Source organism: Trichechus manatus, unplaced genomic scaffold (genome assembly GCF_000243295.1).
Source record: "Trichechus manatus latirostris isolate Lorelei unplaced genomic scaffold, TriManLat1.0 scaffold00231, whole genome shotgun sequence".
NCBI classification, from domain to species: domain Eukaryota; kingdom Metazoa; phylum Chordata; class Mammalia; order Sirenia; family Trichechidae; genus Trichechus; species Trichechus manatus.
In genome coordinates, this window is record NW_004444167.1 from 1,038,352 (window position 1) to 1,056,109 (window position 17,758).

Here is a 17,758-nt window from a genome sequence, read left to right on the forward strand (position 1 = left end):
CCACTCTGACTGGGATCACAATAGAAGGTCCCAGTTAGAATGGGTATAAAATGCAGAACAAAATTCAAATTAAAAAAAGACTAGACTTACTGGTCTGAAAGAGACTAGAGGACCCCCTGAGACTTTTGTCCTAAGACAACCTTCTAACTTGAAACTACAGACACTTCCAGAGGCCACTTTTCAGCCAAATAATAGACAAGGCTTTAAAATAATAACATCTGTGAAGAATGGGCATCTTAGAACAATCAGCTATACAAGATGAAAAGGGCAACATTTGCCCAAAACCAAAGATGAGAAGACAGGGAGGGACAGTGAAACTGGACTTAATGGAAACGGGGAACCCAGGGAGGAAATGGGGAGAGTGCTGACACATTTTGGGGATTGCAATGAATGTCATGAAATAATCTGTTTAAGAATCATTGACTGGAAAAAGAAATTGCTATGTAAACTTTCACTTAAAGCAATTTAACGATAGATAAAATGTTAAAAAAAAAAAAACAGGAAGAAAAGCAAACCAAGCCATCTATAGTTACGGAATGTTTGACTGCCTATGCAGTCTATTTAAGAAACTGACTTAGCTAACTTCTCATTAAAATGTAGCTTATAGTCTTTTTGCTTAGTCTTTTGAAATCAGAATTCCCTGCATATTAAAATTTTAATAATAAAGTTATCTTAAGTTTCAGATTTGTTAGCTGGATCAATTTAGATATGCATGGATCAGTTATTAAATGAACCCAATAGCATTATCTAATCATTTAGTTTGGATAAAATTTTAATAAACTTTTATGAAAAGTTATCTTGAAACTACATGGTTTACCAAATACATAAATAAAAAGTTAGAATGAAGGCAGAGGCTTTCTTAATCATCTCTAATATTCAAAATGCATCCATATAGTTTGTACAAAGTAATAGGTATTTGGCATTAGCAGCAGCTGTAATGAGTTTAATAATTACTGTCTAGATTTATAATTTTGTCTTGGAAGAAATACAACTAGAATGCTCCTTAGAAGCAAGGATGGCGAGATTTATGTCTTACGTACTTTGGACATGTTGTCAGGAGGGATCAGTCCCTGGAGAAGGGCATCATGCTTGGTGAAGTAGAGGGTCAGTGAAAAAGACATCAACGAGATGGACTGACATAGTGGCTGCACCAGTGGGCTCAACATACTGATGTGAGCATGGTGCGGGACCAGGCAGTGTTTCGTTCTGTAGTACACAGGGTTGCTACGAGTTGGAACCAGCTCAACGGCACTTAACACCACCACAACAGATTTATAATTGAGGAGACTCAGGTTACAGAAGCAAGCAATAAATGGCTGTCTGGCTTCAAGCATGTGTTCTTAACTCCCATGCTTACTTCATCTGTGAACAAGCAAGTGCACAGATTATATTACAGTAAGGTAAGATAATGTTCTTTTTGAAGTCATGATAAGTGGAGAAAGGACTGAAGTTGTCAGGGGTTTCTTTTTTCCTTGGATCCACAATCAACACCCATGGAAGCAGCAGTCAAGAAATCAAAAGACATATTGCATTGGGCATATGTGCTGCGAAAGACCTCTTTAAAGTGTTGAAAAGCAAACATGTCACGTTGAGGACAAGGGTGTGCCTGACCTAAGCCAGGGTATTTTCAATCACCTCATATGCTGGTGAAGGCTGGACAATAAGTAAGGAAAAGACCGAAGAACTGATGCATTTGAATTGTGGTGTTGGTGAAGAATGTTGAACAGACCATGGACTGCCAAAACAAGCAAATCTGCCTTGGAAGAAGTACAGCCAGAATGCTTAGAAGCAAGGATGGCCAAGACTTTGTCTCACATACTTCAGACACATTACCAGGAGGGACCAGTCCCTGGAAAAGGACATCATGCTTGAGGATCAGTGAAAAAGAGTAAGACCCTCAACGAGATGGATTGACACAGTGGCTGCAGCAATGGGCTCAAACATGGCAACGCTGCAGGCAGTGTTTCGTTCTGTTGTACCTAAGGTCACTATGAGTTGGATAATTGACTCAAGGGCACCTAGCAACAACAGGCTAAAATAATTTTAGCATTGATTTTTGTCCTCTATTTTGAATGAAGTAAGTGTCTTTTAGGGATAAGAATATCGATGAATTTTATGCTAAGGTAATATAAAATCATTATAAATTAAGACAGTGGGAATTTACTTAAAATTGAGTATAGATGTTAAATAATTTGTGATTTAGTCCTAGCTGTATAAATTTAATGATGGTCCCTGGGATGTCACAAATACTTTGCACTTGTCCACCAACCTTTGAGGAATTCAAGTGGCACATTGGTGAAGAGGTCGGCTGTTAACCAAAAGGTTCACGGTTCCAGCCTACTAAATGGCTCCACAAGAGAAAGACCTGGCAGTCTGCTCCCATAAAGATTATAGCCTAAAAAATCCTATGGGGCAGTTCCAGTCTGTCATACAGGGTTACTGAGTAGAAAATCATTTCGAAGGCACGTAACAACCACTAACCAACTTTTGCCACTACTGAGCTCAACAGGCATTCCTTCATTTAATATACCTAACAACTGAAGTACGGTACTATTAACTTGTTTTAAAGGTGAGGAAGCTGAGGTCTACGTATTGTCCAATATCACAGTTCTTGACAGAGCTGGCATTCAAATAATGGTCTTTATCCAGACCCCCAACTATTAGCTTCCATGCTTTTAAAAATTGACTCCTATTAAATGTCTTTACTAGGCTTCTTAGTTCTGTTAAGAGCAGCTTAGCTCTTGGATTAGGGAACTAAAGTATCTAAAGTGTAGTTCGTTTAATGAGATTGAGTACATGGACCTCAACTAGACTAACAAGAAGGGTAATAGCAGAAAGGAGATCTTTTAGACTTCAACTATCACATTTAAAGCACAGAAATAACCAGTGAACCACGCACCCAAACAGGTACCTTTAGCTTTTTCACTATGAAACTATCTGATCTTCTAAGGTGGGGTACTTCGCAGTAACCAATGTATATTAGCAGAAGCGTGACTGGAAGATGCTGATTCACTAGTCATTTAAAAACCATTTATAATATAGCTATTACATCATCATCTGGAATTTAAATAAAGCAACGTATGTTACCGTGGGAGTTTTACTAGTTTTCATCTTATTTGCTGCTTAAATATTTCAAGAAACTTAATTGTAAATACATTTCAACCACAGGCAATTAAATAGATACACATGTAATTTTTTTTTCTACCAGATGGGCTTATAAGGTACAAAATATGCAAAGGAAAAGGAAGCAAGACTGAAAACTGGGTAGAGATACTGTCTTTTAATTTAAATCCCTTATTGCATGATGGCAACAAAGGGTAAATGCAGGTTCACAAGTACTATTAATCATTGTTAGGTGCCATCAAGTCAGTTCTGACTCATAGCAACCCTGTGTACCACAGAACGAAACAGTGCCTGGTCCTGCGCCATCCTCATGGTCGTTGTTATAGCCCATTGTTGCAGCCACTGTGTCAATTCATCTTGTTAAGGGTCTTCCTCTTTTTCGATGACCCTCTGCTATACCAAGTGTGATGTCCTTCTCCAGAGACTCATTAATCCCTCCTGATAACATGTCCAAGGTATGTGAGACAAAGTCTCGCCATCTTGCTTCTAAAGAGCATTCTGGCTGTACTTATTCCAAGACACATTTGTTCGTTCTTTTGGCAGTCCATGGTATATTCAATATTCTTCGCCAACACCATATTCAAAGGCATCAATTCTTCTTCAGTTTTCCTTATTCACTTCCAGCTTTCTCACATGCATATGAGGCAACTGAAAGCACCATGGCTTGGGTCAGGCACACCTTAGTCCTTAAAGTGACATCTTTGCCCAATGCGAATTGATCATTGGAATCTCTCAAATGCATGTATTCTTAAATTTCACTTCTGGAAATAAAATTTAGATACCTTATATTTGTTTTATTATAAGCTTTATTTGAGTTAAAGGTAGAAAACAATATACTTTATATTCAGGTTAATAATACAAGTTACTATGGCAATCTAAAATAGTTTACAGTAACTTAAACATATTATCCTTTTAGGCAATTTTGTATACAAGGAATAAAGCTAATAATTTATTAAGTTTAACAATAACCAGAAAAAGGAAATTATTTTGAGAAAAAAATTAAGTATGTGGATATAAAGCTCATAGTTGCCATGATAATTACTCAGGGCATGAAACCAAGCCATTAAATAAAAACATTTTTTTAAAAAGTGCTATAGAAGAAGGTGCACAAAAACATGCACTTTACATACGTTTTGAAAAGACGTAAACTATACTTTTAGGCACTGTAATCTCTTCAAATTTCCTTTACCAACAATATGTAGCAGGACTTTTGATGTCCAGATGCTACCGCAGAAAGATGACTAAGGCAACCACGTGCAGAAAAGCTTGTGTGTAATGCACAGAAAATATAGCATTCCAGAAGTGAAAGTTTGCAATGAAAGTTGTTTGATAACCTGAAAAGTCTGGAGTGTCTTCATGTAATAAAAATTAAAATCTATGTATATTACGCCATTGGAGTCATATTATGAAACAGTACTTGATAAGCAAAATCTTTACCTTTAATGACTTTTTTTTAAAAAACAGGTGGGCACTTCATTTCTGCATTGTTTTTACAAGCTGGCTAATAACTGATCAGTTGTGAGAGCCAACTACTTCTAAGCAAGCCCTAGTGTAAAATCAACACATTCTAAGTATGGAACGTTTAACATAGACATTGGACTTTTAAAGTGACAATCTTCAAAATTCCCCGTGTTCTATCATATTGCATAGCTGAAAATTCATTTACTACTTATAAAGTATTTTGTTCATTCAAGCAGAATTTTTGCTTCCAATCTCCTTCAATTTCCTTCTTTCATACTGTATAGTGGATCCACAAGTTTATTGTGCACATGCATTAAACCTTAAAGAAAGAAAGCACAGTACTATTTGTATGGTTAATTTTTAACTACATCTCATTTACTTTAGAAAGCTAAAGACTAAGATAGAACATCAGTCCCCATCTAATTAAAAATAGTCAAGTTTATTGAAAAATATAGAAATGTTTCTGTATGTTTAGTTTTAACTACCCACAAATATCAGTTTACAATTATTTATGAAACATAGTGAAGGTCTAGTTTAAGGTACTTTGGGAATAACTATAAGTAGGAGCAGTTCTTTTCTTCGAAGAGCTTCAGTATGACAACACATTTGAACAATGACACGGTTTTAATATATTTTAATTACATCTAAAATCTTGATTTTGATCTTCTGTGGTAGTTTCAAGGGGCTCAGAACTGCTGCTTTGCTACGACAGCTTTATTTCTCCAAGGTATTACCCTGTCTGTTCATCTGGCACATTCTTTTCCACTATTTTGACATGTGTGATAGAGGTGAGTGGACTACATCGAGGATGGTGTACTAAAACAATACAGAAGATAGCCTGTATTAAGCATTAATTTCCTAGATTTAAATTTTATAATTGGTATGCCTGTAAATCATTCTGTTCATTAAAGCTTTCTTGGGAAATACTGCCCAGTCCTTGTATGTCTTAATGCATAAGGAAAGATTACCTTTGACCCAATTAATGAACTAAATATTTTATATTTTGGAGATTAAAGAAATCAGTTAAATCTTCCAGGTTAAGAACCTGGAAAGGAAGTTACGCAGTTTTTTTTTCCAGGAAGTAAGATTAGACTGGGGAGACAGAGTACTTGTTAGTAACTAGAAGTTCTTTGTCAGGAAGGCTGCTAAAGCACTCAAACTCTAAACCTGAGGAAGACCTGCTTTTAGGGGATAAAGAAAGGAACATGCAAAGAGCACTACAAAGTTCCTCTAACAGGAGAAAAACCAGGAGAGGAAGCATCTTAAAAAGGGGGGAAGCATTCACTACTGCAACTAACACTGAGAGAGAATTCTACTCAACATTCTACTTCAATGTCTGATTGGTATCTCAAACTTAACTATGTCAAGACTTCTCCCTGTCCCCAAACCATTTCTTCAAAAATCTTGGTATATGGTGTCAGCCTTCACTGAGTTGCTAAAGCCACAAAGCTAAAATTCATTGTTGAGATTTTTTTTTCCCTCTCATTTAATTCAGCATGACCAGCTGGCTCTACCTTTGGGCACTACTTTCAATATTTATCTCAAACTGGCCACAGTTCTTCATCTCCTCTGCTACCACCCTAGTCCAAACCACTGTCATCACTAACCTGAGTATTCCTAACGCAATACTCTCTATTCCTAATTCTGCTTCCACCCTTTTTCCCCTGCCCCGTGATACAATTTCCATACAGCAGCCAACATGATGTTTTTAAAACCAGAAATTGGATTATGCCATTTCCCTACTTAAAATCCTCAAATTGCCTCTGGTCACTTAGAAAATAATAATCTATTTTTCTATTGCCTTTGTCCTCTGATCTGATCTCAGGTCCTCTCATTTTATCCCTTTCTTACTACACTATAATCTCTCTGGTTGTTTTGTTATCGGTTTCACTTTCTTTACAGTACTTTTCACTACCTGAAAATACGTTTTTCTATCATGTCTCCAGCTAGAAACTGAGGTCCAGGACCTTATTCACTGCCTCATGTCCTGTACCTGGCACATTTTAGGAGCTCAGTAAACTTTGTTGAAAGAAGTCTAAAGGTTCAGTGAGATGATGGTAGCTAGAGGGGAAGGTGTGAATGAGGAAATTTTGTTTTAATGAATCCAGAACATATATAGATAGTAAGGCAGCAGAAGAGAAGGAGAGGATGGAGACAGAAGAGGAAGATTCTATAGCTCATGATGCTTAAGGCAGGACAGTGGAGGGTAAGGGCATTGGTAGAATGACTGGCTAGATCTGAAAGGAAAGGACTGTGAGGATTAAGATAAATTTGGAAGCTTGGAGGTAGGATTGTGGAAGGACAGAAGTTAAGTCTCCCATGCAGCTGAAGAGAAAAAAGACAAAAGATTGAAGTGGGTAATGGGAAAAGTTTTAAAATAGTAAAACTCGGAGCAACAGCTGACCAGAAAAATTACAAAGACTTGTATAATACGTACCAAACTAAGCATAAAGTCACCGGATTTTAGTTCCACCTCTACCTTAGATGTATGATAGCCACTTAGCTACTTGGTACTAGGCATTTATCTCTAAAATGAAGTAATCTGCACTCAAAACTTCTGATTCTACAATTCAGAACAGAAAGAAACTTACTCAACATTGCATAATAGTCATCAGTCTCATATTAGTATTTGGCATATATCTCAGATAATGTAATCTCCAGTACTCTTCATGCAGAGCCGTCCCTGAGGCTAGATGTGAAAATATTCTCACTGGCATTTGTTCTTTGCTAAATATATATATATAAATATTTAAGAATCTTTTTCTCAGGGCTAATAAAGCCCTTCCCCCATACCCTTTTGCTGCTAGCTGCTAAAGTTAATTTGAAACCCTAATAGAGATAGCTCTTGGATGTTCCAGTACAAGGATTTTGAGGGAAGCCAGAGCAGAATAAATTCACAATCATTATGTCAGTGAACATTCTTTGTGTACTTCACGGAAGCTAGTTTTACACTACACTAGCTTATGAATATTTTGGCCTTGGCCTACATTCTAATGTATTTTTCAAGGTTAAAAAAAATCCAAAGTACCATCATCATTTAAAAAGTTAAAAATCACTCTATATTTAAACAGGACAAGAGTTAAACTTAACGTGCAGTAAAAAGATTATTACTACTGAGCTATCTCTGACTTTAACAGATGAAAATGAGAAGCTGTCTACCTAGCAGAAATTAGCAGCATCAACTTTTAACCTGGAGTCCAAGGATAACAGAACTAGAGAGTAAGTTCAAAATCTTCAAAATATATAAACTTATGTATACGCACATTTGTATTCACACGTGCATTTTTCTGAGGACAGCTAAATGCTACCCATCTTCCAGGGCTCTCAATCCCATTAGCTCAATTAAAGTTTTCTTCAACTACTCTCTAAATATGAATCTCTCCCTTATTTAATATCCTTTAGTCTTTATAGTTTGATTTATATAATTAAGCACTTAAATTGAAATATTCTGATAATTGTGTATTCACCAATCTATCTACTGCTCAACCACCCAAAATTTATCAATTGCCTCCAACGTGCCAGGCACACTTCTAGATGTTGAAATAACGTAGTTAACTAAAGTCCTGCCTCCATGGAGCGTTCATTTGAATGCAATATATTACATCTCATTTTCTCAAACTGCTAATAATAACTAGCCAACTCTTTACCAAGAATGTCAACTACTTCCAGGCAGGGATGTTTGTACTGCTTTTGACTCACACAATGTGAAACATACTTGAAAGCACTTTAATCCGTGCTTACTGACTGATGATTAACTGGAAAATATAATTTACATTTACCAAGAATATACATTAAGGGGTAATTTTTGGTAGTGCAAAAGAAATATCTGCTAATGAAAAAGAGTTACCAGATAATTTCTCCAAAGAGAACCACTCCCATTTAAAACAGGATTTAACTTAGAAAGTTAATTCATTTTCAACAACCACTATGTAAAAAGCAGTAAAATGGTGACTGGAGAGGGGGCATCAAGGATAATGGAAATTTCAACCATGCTATTTAAAAGATGTATCATCTTCTAGAGGAACCCTGGTGGCGCAGTGGTTAAAGCAACTGACTGCTAACAGAAAGGTTGGCAGTTTGAACCCACCAGCAGCTCCGTGGGAGAAAGATGCAGCAGTCTGCTTCTGTAGAGATTTACAGCCTTGGAAACCCTATGGGGTTGCTATGAGTCAGAACTGATTCAACGGCAGTGGGTTTCAGTGGGTATCATCTTCTACACGGCCAATTTCTTAGGAGATCATTTTTCTACTTGATATAACTCATGTATCATTTGCTAACCACTTTGATCATGGAAAGAATACATTAGAGCTTTTAAACACACACAACAACACTTGGATAAACATTAAAAATTCAACTTCTTTATAAAGTTTTTTTTTTTAATACACATTGGTCATAACTTTTATCCATAAAATAAAGCTGTTTTCAGCTAGAAATTATTTTGAAAATTCTATTAATTGCTTTTTAGATAATAAATCAAGGATTTACTAAGACAAAGTAAAAGTGACACAAGAATTTGATGAAAAATAATTGCTACTTATAAACAAATTATTTTAACGAGTAGTGATAAAAAATGCAAGACTTTGACATTTTGCCAGGAGATAAATACCACAGATTCTAAATGTCAGTGTCTTTACAAAGTAACTTTTTATGGTTTCAGCTCAGTTTTGAATTCATTCAACCTTGGTCTAGGTATTGGGGTGAGGCCTAAAAAGGATGATACACACACAAAAAAAGTTCACCACGATGATGCTGTCTTGAAAATATACTAACTCAAGGACACACAGCTTAAGTTCTATTTTAAAAGCAAAGACAAAAAAAAGCTAGAACTTGTAAAACAAATTCCCACGTATTAAACTTGTTTTCTTGTGATTTACTTACATCTTCAAAAGGTATATACTGAAACTTCCAGTTATCTTACTCAGGAAATAAATAACTAGACTCCTTTGTGATTCCTGTTGTCATTTTCAGTGACAGCAGAAGAAAGGGTAATGATCCGAATGGAATTTGAAAAATTACAGATGGCAACTACAGGGATCATTATCCTCAAGTACATCTTAAAGTTATGTAATAATAACTCAAAGAGGATATGGAAAATATATAAAACTATATTTGAAATATGTATAAGTTTATGATAGTCAATTACTTTACCCTATATCAAAATATCCTTTCTGTAAAATAAGGCCTACATATAGCCCAGAATATCTCAATTCCATTTTTCTCCATATTGAAGAAGGCATCATTACAGAAGCTGGTATCATGAAACCTTCAGAAATACTGACAGCTCCTGTGTGGAAAATACAGTGTCTTCAAAAAGGCAGTGAAGCAATCCTCTCAATAATCTTCACTTCAAAATGTTTCAAAAGAGCTTAGAATTTGGATAGATAGAACTGAAAGAACTAAATACATAAACATCTACTTCCCTTCTACACTTTAAATTATCTTTAACATATGTCTATAGGTTTTGGGAAACAATGATTATGGTATGAAATAAAAACACATCAAATAGATGGAAATATGATTTTGATTTGGATGCTGTCATAGCCAGAGTTTAATTCTTCTCTGGGAGGCAGTATAAAAGAGTGGTCAAAAGCCCAGACTTCAGACAAGCCTGTTTTCAATTACCCGGCTCTGCCCACATATGACCTATGTGACTTTTGATAAATGCCTTAACATCTCTATTAAGCCTGTTAACTCATCTGTAATAAGAGTACTCACTTTGTAGAATTGTGGGAATTAAGTCAATAGTGCCTAGCCACATAAGTATTGACTATTACTATTAAATTTCTTATTTACTTCACTATAATATAAAAATGTTCTGATAAAAATCAAACTGTGACAAAATCAGTCTACTACTAACTTTATCTGGGGATTACTGGTACTAGAAAATGGCCAAGTTAAATGAAGCTCCTTAAAACTGGTATTAAAATATATGGATAATAAGGATTCTTTATATTAACTTTTAAAAAGAATCGAATGTTTGTGATGAAATCTGAAGGACTGCATAGAAAAATATGAGAACTCTATCCATGAACTGTCTTACAACTTAATTACTTAAGTGCTCTTTGCCTCTATCTGTCAAATTACAAAGAAGCTAACAATTTAATCTGATACATTTGTGACTTGGTAAACTAGCAATTTAACTGATAAAAATATAAATGACTGGAAATAATCTAAGTGTTTAACAATAAAGAATTGTTTAAATAAATTATGATAATCTACTTGACTATTATGTAACCATTAACAATGCTTTTGAATATTTACTAAATATTTACTAAAATGCTCACAACATGTAAGTGACAATACAGGACAAAACTATATACACAGCATGATCAAAATTTTGTTTTAAAAATATGAAACTGTTTTCAGTGTTTGTCAAACTTCGATCATTTGTATTCTACCTTCAAGATTTTTGTCATATTCATTTATTTACATAAACTGAGTTAATGATTTTCTTTAAACTGACTTATAAAGTTTATATACTGTATTTCAGGAATATGAGATGCTGTAGACCATAAAGACACACTATTATTTTATGTACCACTAATAAAAAATGCTATCAGATAAGCTATATTACCAATTTTAAGACACATCTCAATTTCAGATAATATAAATGTGAAAAAAGATGCATTTAGAGGCAATAAAATATGGCAGCTATTTTAACCTTGTCCTAAGCAATGATACCATGAAATACAGGTTTGATTTGTTCCATACATTTTCCCTAACACATGTTAAAATAAATACCTAGTTACCTGGAGTAAAAAGTTTAAAAATATATATATTCATTCATGTAAAACCAGCAGTGCAACACACTTTGTGAATCACTGACTTACATGTATGGCCAAAAGGTTATGCAGTAGTTTTATATCATCTATATAAATACAGGTGCTTTATAAAGAGTACCTATATTTATAGCTTGTTTATATGTACATATGTATATGTATATATTAGTGGAGTTGACTCTTAAGAAATAGGTTTAAATTGAGGAAATAGGTTTAACAGTCAAAATTTCCCCTCACAATCTCTGAAATCACCCATTACAGCAATTATATGTGGTTTTATATACAGAACCTGCACAGTAAGGTTTGAGAATTACTGAAGTAAAGGAAGAAGCAAAAGGAAAATCTACATCAGCTGTCTGGATAATAAAACTATTGTTTCAGAAATAACCTGGATAACTACTCCATCTCTAGCTTGAAAAGGAGACATGCTGCTGCTTACTTGCAGAGTTCATTCCATGCTGCTTTAAGATTTAGTCATTAAAACCTGAACGTATGGAAATAAATTTGTCTGAAATCATGAGGATTAAATAAGCTAGTGGAAGACCCATCTTATCTACTTAGGTTCTAAACACAGCTTAAGGGGAGGGTGGGGTAGGTAAACAATGAAAAGAAAAACAGGGCATATATGTTCTTCTGCGTTTTTAAATCTTGCATATTCAATATGAAAGCAATAAATTTTACTAAATTGTGTATTTCAAGAAAAAGTGTATTTGCTAAAAATACAGACTGAAGAGATTCTCTTCATGAAAAAAATAAGAAACTACTCTGATGGCTACTATTATCCGAAGCTAGAAGTTTCTGTTCCTTGAAAACTGGCTACTGTGTCAGCACAATGCCAGTTTTCAATAGGCCACAGTGGAGGATGTAACTGCACAGTTGTATTTTATTATCTACAGTGGAACATTCTCATAGCCTGCTTTTCAAATTCAATGCTCACCTTTAAAGTATTTCACAGTTTTAACTCTTAATTCTAAAGTAGCATCTTCATCACATACAAAAATTGTTCGGGGATGCTGCTGGAAAGCTGAAACAGTCCACATGTGATTGACTCCTTCTTCTATTGCTTTGTACAGGGCAAATGCCTTGTGTGCACCTGTTATGAGGATCATTACCTGAAAAACCATGAGCATCACCTGTTAATAGTTAAAGCATGTTCCAATGACTAGGCAGCTCTCTCTCTGTCTATATATATGTTTATATATTATATATATATAAATATATATAAAATATGTTTTTGCTTTTTTTTTTTAAAACAAAGACTTTAGCACCGATATTCTTCTAAGGGTAAAATAGCTCCATGCTTATTCACAGTTCAAGGTATTTCTACTTCTTAATATAACAGGCAAGCACAAAATGTATCCCTTTTCCTAGTTTAAGAAACAAAATAACACCTTTCTAGGGGGCATTAGTGAATAGCTCATAATGCCTATGAGTACGCAGAAGACACAATGAAGGAAAAAAAAAAAAAGAGCTGTTTTCCAAAAGCAGAATTGCAAGTCGACAAGTAATTTATATAATTTAGAATGATACACCAAATTGCTTTAGTTTAGATAAGCAATAGATACTGCTTGTAAGAAAGCAAAACTGTTCAACATTTAAAGAGTAATCCTAAAGAAGTCTGAAGACTGCTTCATTGAATATAAGCTATTTAAAGCTGTCCTGGAACAAAATGATATAAAGATTAGGGATCTACTTGAAAATAAGAGATCATTTAAGCACATATGACTGAGAATATCCTTATAAACTCCAGAAAAATCTAAGCTCTTTGTTCCAATGTCTAATTACCTATAACATAATTCAAAGAATATGTGCAAATGTGAGAGTACATGTGTCAGAATGAATCTTCTCTTTATCACCTTTTAACAGTACACTGATTCCATTTTACCAACTCAACATATGCACACAAATTTATGTAATGTACTAAACCTTTAAATATGTTTTTCTCATCACAATTGGTAAGTAAAAAAATGAATGTTAAAATGGTTGTAATTCTAAAATATAACAACATAAAAGTTTTGTATTACATATTTTATAACTGTATTTTTTAACGGGAGAAATGAGTCAGGATATTATGTATTTCTTTTATCGAAATTCACTATGTGATTTTCATTTTGAAGTTACACCTTAACTAAAATCAAAGCCCATGAATGAATTAAGATATGTATGAATTTCAACTAATGTTTTTATTGATACTTCTTGTTCTTAATTATAGGGATCACGGCTCAGGGAAGAATACTCATTTATGAACGTGCTTATTATTTTTTTTGCCTGACATTATTAGCCAGTGTTCTTTTCTTAAGATTGATATATGTAACAGTAGTTTTCTTTTTAAATATGCAGGTTCTTGGCTCCATCCTAGCTCTTCTAATTCAGAACATGTGGAGTTAGAACCTAGGAATCAGAACCTTTACGGGATTATTATGCAGACAATCTTGCAAAAGTCCTTAGGCTAGCACCTGAAGAATCTCTATAAAGCTACTTTAACACACACTGCATTAAAGTAGGTATTAGAATATCTACTGATTACTGCATGAAAGATATTTTCTGAAGTTTATTTCAGGAGAATTTAAAAATATGATTTTGTAGTTCAAAAGTAAAACAGTAAATTAAGCGTTTTCCTTGAATTATCTCATTTAATCCTCAAAACAACATTACAAGATTAATACTATTCTTATTCCTACTTTACAGATAAACTGAGAACAAAGATTCCATAACTTGTTTGTATCATGGTTTTGTTAGTATATTATACTCCTTCAGAGACAGAGAAACTATTAAAAGGTCTACCAATTAGACAATATGAGCTAAGTCTTTCATTACTGAAGCAAACAGTATAAAAAGGTAATGAGAGTGGTGGCTACAATTCTCAACATTTAAGTGTATACTGAAAAGAAACAGTGAAAAAGACAACCAAACTTTTATTGATGAGAAAGGGAAAGTACCTACTGATGTTAGCAGCAGTATCATGAAGGGAATGGAAGGAAAGGAGGCTGATGGAAGCTTAGGGTTGGATAAAGAATTAGTTATTGGTGCTTTTTTATGGCTAGAGCATTGATACAACATATAATTGAAAATTAAGAAGAAATATCTGGAAAAGTAGAAATTGAAAAAAATTGCTATCAGAATATAATTTAACACTGATATGTGATTAGTTAGAATATACCTGCTCCACTATTCTCAAGCAGAGTATTTGTCATTTTAGGAAAATAGAGGACCTGTATTAGAATAATCTAGGCAAACTGCAAAATCGCCAAATTTAAAGAATCAATCTCTGGGTGTGGAGGCTCGTGTACAGTGTGTGATTCTTATGTACACTGATGTCTGACAACCAGTTTTAGGAGATATTGCAAGGATATAGTAGTTTCATGTTACTTAAAAAAATACATAAACATATAGCAATAATGCTATTTAAAAGGTTATGAAATAAGCTGATTTAAAAGTTAAAAGTCAACATTTAATCTATCACTCCAAAAACAAATAGATGTGAATAAATTACAAAAATCTATAACCTCATTTTTAGCCCTCAACATCGTTTCCTGCTATTTTCTATTTACCACTTTATAAATGAGGAAATATAGGTTTAGAAAGGTTGAGTGACTTACATAATGTCATAAAGCTAGCCAGTAGAGTATGCAGGATTTCTAAGCTTTTACCCATCACACAGCCTTAAGATGCCAAGAATGCCAGAAGAATAGACAGGTAAACAAATTAGTGTATAAAATATATACATTAAACAACATAATAAGACACAATGATGACATGAAGGTCCAACAGCTCTCTGGGAGAGTTGGGAAAAGCTTAGAGTACCTCCTATCTGAAGCCAAGTCTTAAGGATAAGCAGAAAAGTTCCAAAAAGGGAGCTTTTCAGACAGGTATGGGCTAGTCAATAAAAACCTAGAAGTTTGTTAATGTGGACCATACGGCACATGGAAGGAAATGGTCGGAAACTGTGGCTGAAGTCTGATAATACAGAGCCAAGCTAACAGGCGAGGGCTCATCTTGTGATGGGGAAACAGGGAATAAGAGGACCTTAATTATACAGATAAGTAATAAACTAAACCATATTTTTGAAAAAATAATCCAGACAGTAATATAGAGAATAGGATAGGTAAAGGATGGAGATAGTTGTTGATCTTTTTGGAATAGTAATAAAACTACTTAGAAGAATTTTCCAAAATGTGACTGTTACTGACATGGTAGCTTTTAAAAAAAAGGTCATGGAGAAAACTGTTCAAGAAGAGTATGCAGAATGAATACAAAATGGGGGGGTGAAACTCTACAGAACAATGGCATTCAAAAGACAGATGCAAGATGAGTTGGGGAAGCCGACTGAGAAGGAATGTTTAAAGAAAGAATAATAGTAGCATCTCATGAAGGGAGAAATGGTCAACATTAATCGATGAGGATGAGGCCCAGTAGGATAAGATATATGGAAAAGATGTTGGTTTTAGCAATTAGGAGGTCATTAGTGATCTTTGTGACTTTCAGTAAGGCAATAAAGTCAAAAGGAGGATTTTATTGATTTTTCCTTAAGTCACCATAAGAATAAATATCCAAATTAGTATAACTATAATAATTCTAAAGAAACTGCTGTAGTTAAAAACTGTTTTGTCTGTCTTTTGAAATTACTTTTCAAATACCATATTTTTATGCAAATAATGCACACCTGTGTTTGTTTGCCGCCCATGCCCTCCCACTGTGAGGCACCCTCACAAATGCTACCATGCCAGTCCTCTTCCACATGTTGCTGTAAAAAAAAAATTAGCATAGCATGCTTCTGAAAATACGGTGTGCAGAGAGGGCGAAGCTGGCTAATACAAAAAGTAAGCATTATTTGCATAATAATACGGTATATGGCAACATCTTTAAATATACCTGAGTAAAACAAAATTTAATGCTTTGAGGATAAATTTGGCTTTTGGAAAACTACCAAAAGTCAATAAAAATCAGTTCTGATGATTCAGGAAGATCACCAAGCTGTGGATATGACTAATTTCATCCAAAATGAATTATGAAAATATATAATTCATTCAAACAGTTCCCAAGTTATTGAATACCTATTATGCGACAGGCAGTGTTAGGTACTAGACACAGAAAAACAAGGCAGTCCTGTCAAAGTTCCAGCTCTTTCAGGTTTCACTGTATTTGTTTCAAAAGAATGCTGTGAAAACTCAAAGCAATATGATAGGCTATTGGGAAAATGACGAAATTCCATAGTATTTTTACACAGATAATGCACGTACTATATACATTTTTTTGCCTACCACACAACACCTCTGCGCATTATTTTCCTAAGCGCGCTATGCACATTATATGTGTGGGTGCGATATTTATGTGAATGCATTATTTGTGAAAAATATAGTAGTTTTGCCATGATGATTTTCTTTATGTTAGGGATAAATATTGTAAGGTAAAGGGCATCATATACTCTTGTTGAAAAAATTAATCAAAAGAAAAAAAATCAATATTTGAATAATTCTCTATTCATTCTAACAATTAGCATGTGGTTGCATTATAACTTAAATCTTGTTGAATACAAGAAACCTATTTGCATAACTTTCAGTTTCATATTTTAGAAATAAGAATGCTCTGAAATCTTTTTTCTAACTTACTTAGTATGAAACTTCAGTCCTTGAAAGATCTTTTTTTCATATTAAAAAAAACCAACAACAAACCATTGCCATCAAGTCGATTGCAACTCACAGTGACCCTACAGGACAGAGTATAACTGCCCCATAAGGTTTCCAAGGACTGGCTGGTGGGTTTGAACTGCCGACCTTTTGGCTAGCAGCCAAGTTCTTATTTTTTAGACAATAAGAAACTCCTATATTTTGAATGGCAGTTCTATTTGTATGCTCAAGTCTAGGTATATTTATGTCAAGATCAGTTTACCCTGTCCAATCCTGCTGCCAAAAAGGAATGGGATTCTGAGTTTCCATATAATTTAACCACTTATAATAATGGACTGGATATAACTGTTCTGTTATTCTCAGGGAAGGCAATAACACCCCAATTAAAACTTTAAAAATGAAGTAGGACATATTGTTCTGATCTTTATTCTTCTAAAATATACCAAATTTGGAATAAATCTTGCCTTAGATCAGTTCCTTTCTGCTGGAAACCAACTGGGCTCTTCACCTACAGTCAAGAAGCACTTCACACTGCATTATCCTGAGGGCTCCAACAGTAGTGTAACTAAATTGCATCTTTGTCCCAGCAGTCCTTTCATAAGACTATTTCACTTAAAAAAGAACCATCTGATCATTATGATGTCAAGACCTCAGTTCAAACTGTAAAGCAGGAATAGACAAATGAAGCAGTACCTCCAAAGAGGTGGTGCCTGATTATTAGTCTATAGATCCCAAAGACTTAATTTAGTTGAATCCTAAGGATGTCAT

At 34.3% G+C, this 17,758-nt stretch overlaps 1 protein-coding gene across 13 annotated transcripts in view; it reads right to left on the minus strand.

The window, feature by feature from the left end:
• The window catches only part of GNPDA2 (glucosamine-6-phosphate deaminase 2), a 50,220-nt gene that overhangs the window by 14,908 nt on the left and 17,554 nt on the right, over positions 1 to 17,758 (minus strand). For 7 of the 13 annotated variants that reach the window (XM_023743001.1, XM_023743008.1, XM_023743005.1 and 4 more), the window contains 2 exons: positions 12,301 to 12,496; positions 4,921 to 5,400 (listed from right to left, as the gene is read on the minus strand). In XM_023743001.1, the coding sequence (XP_023598769.1) occupies positions 5,315 to 5,400; positions 12,301 to 12,496 (282 nt within the window). In that variant the 3' untranslated portion in view covers positions 4,921 to 5,314. The other 6 variants (XR_002825991.1, XM_023743003.1, XM_004389025.2 and 3 more) reach the window with 6 other exon arrangements.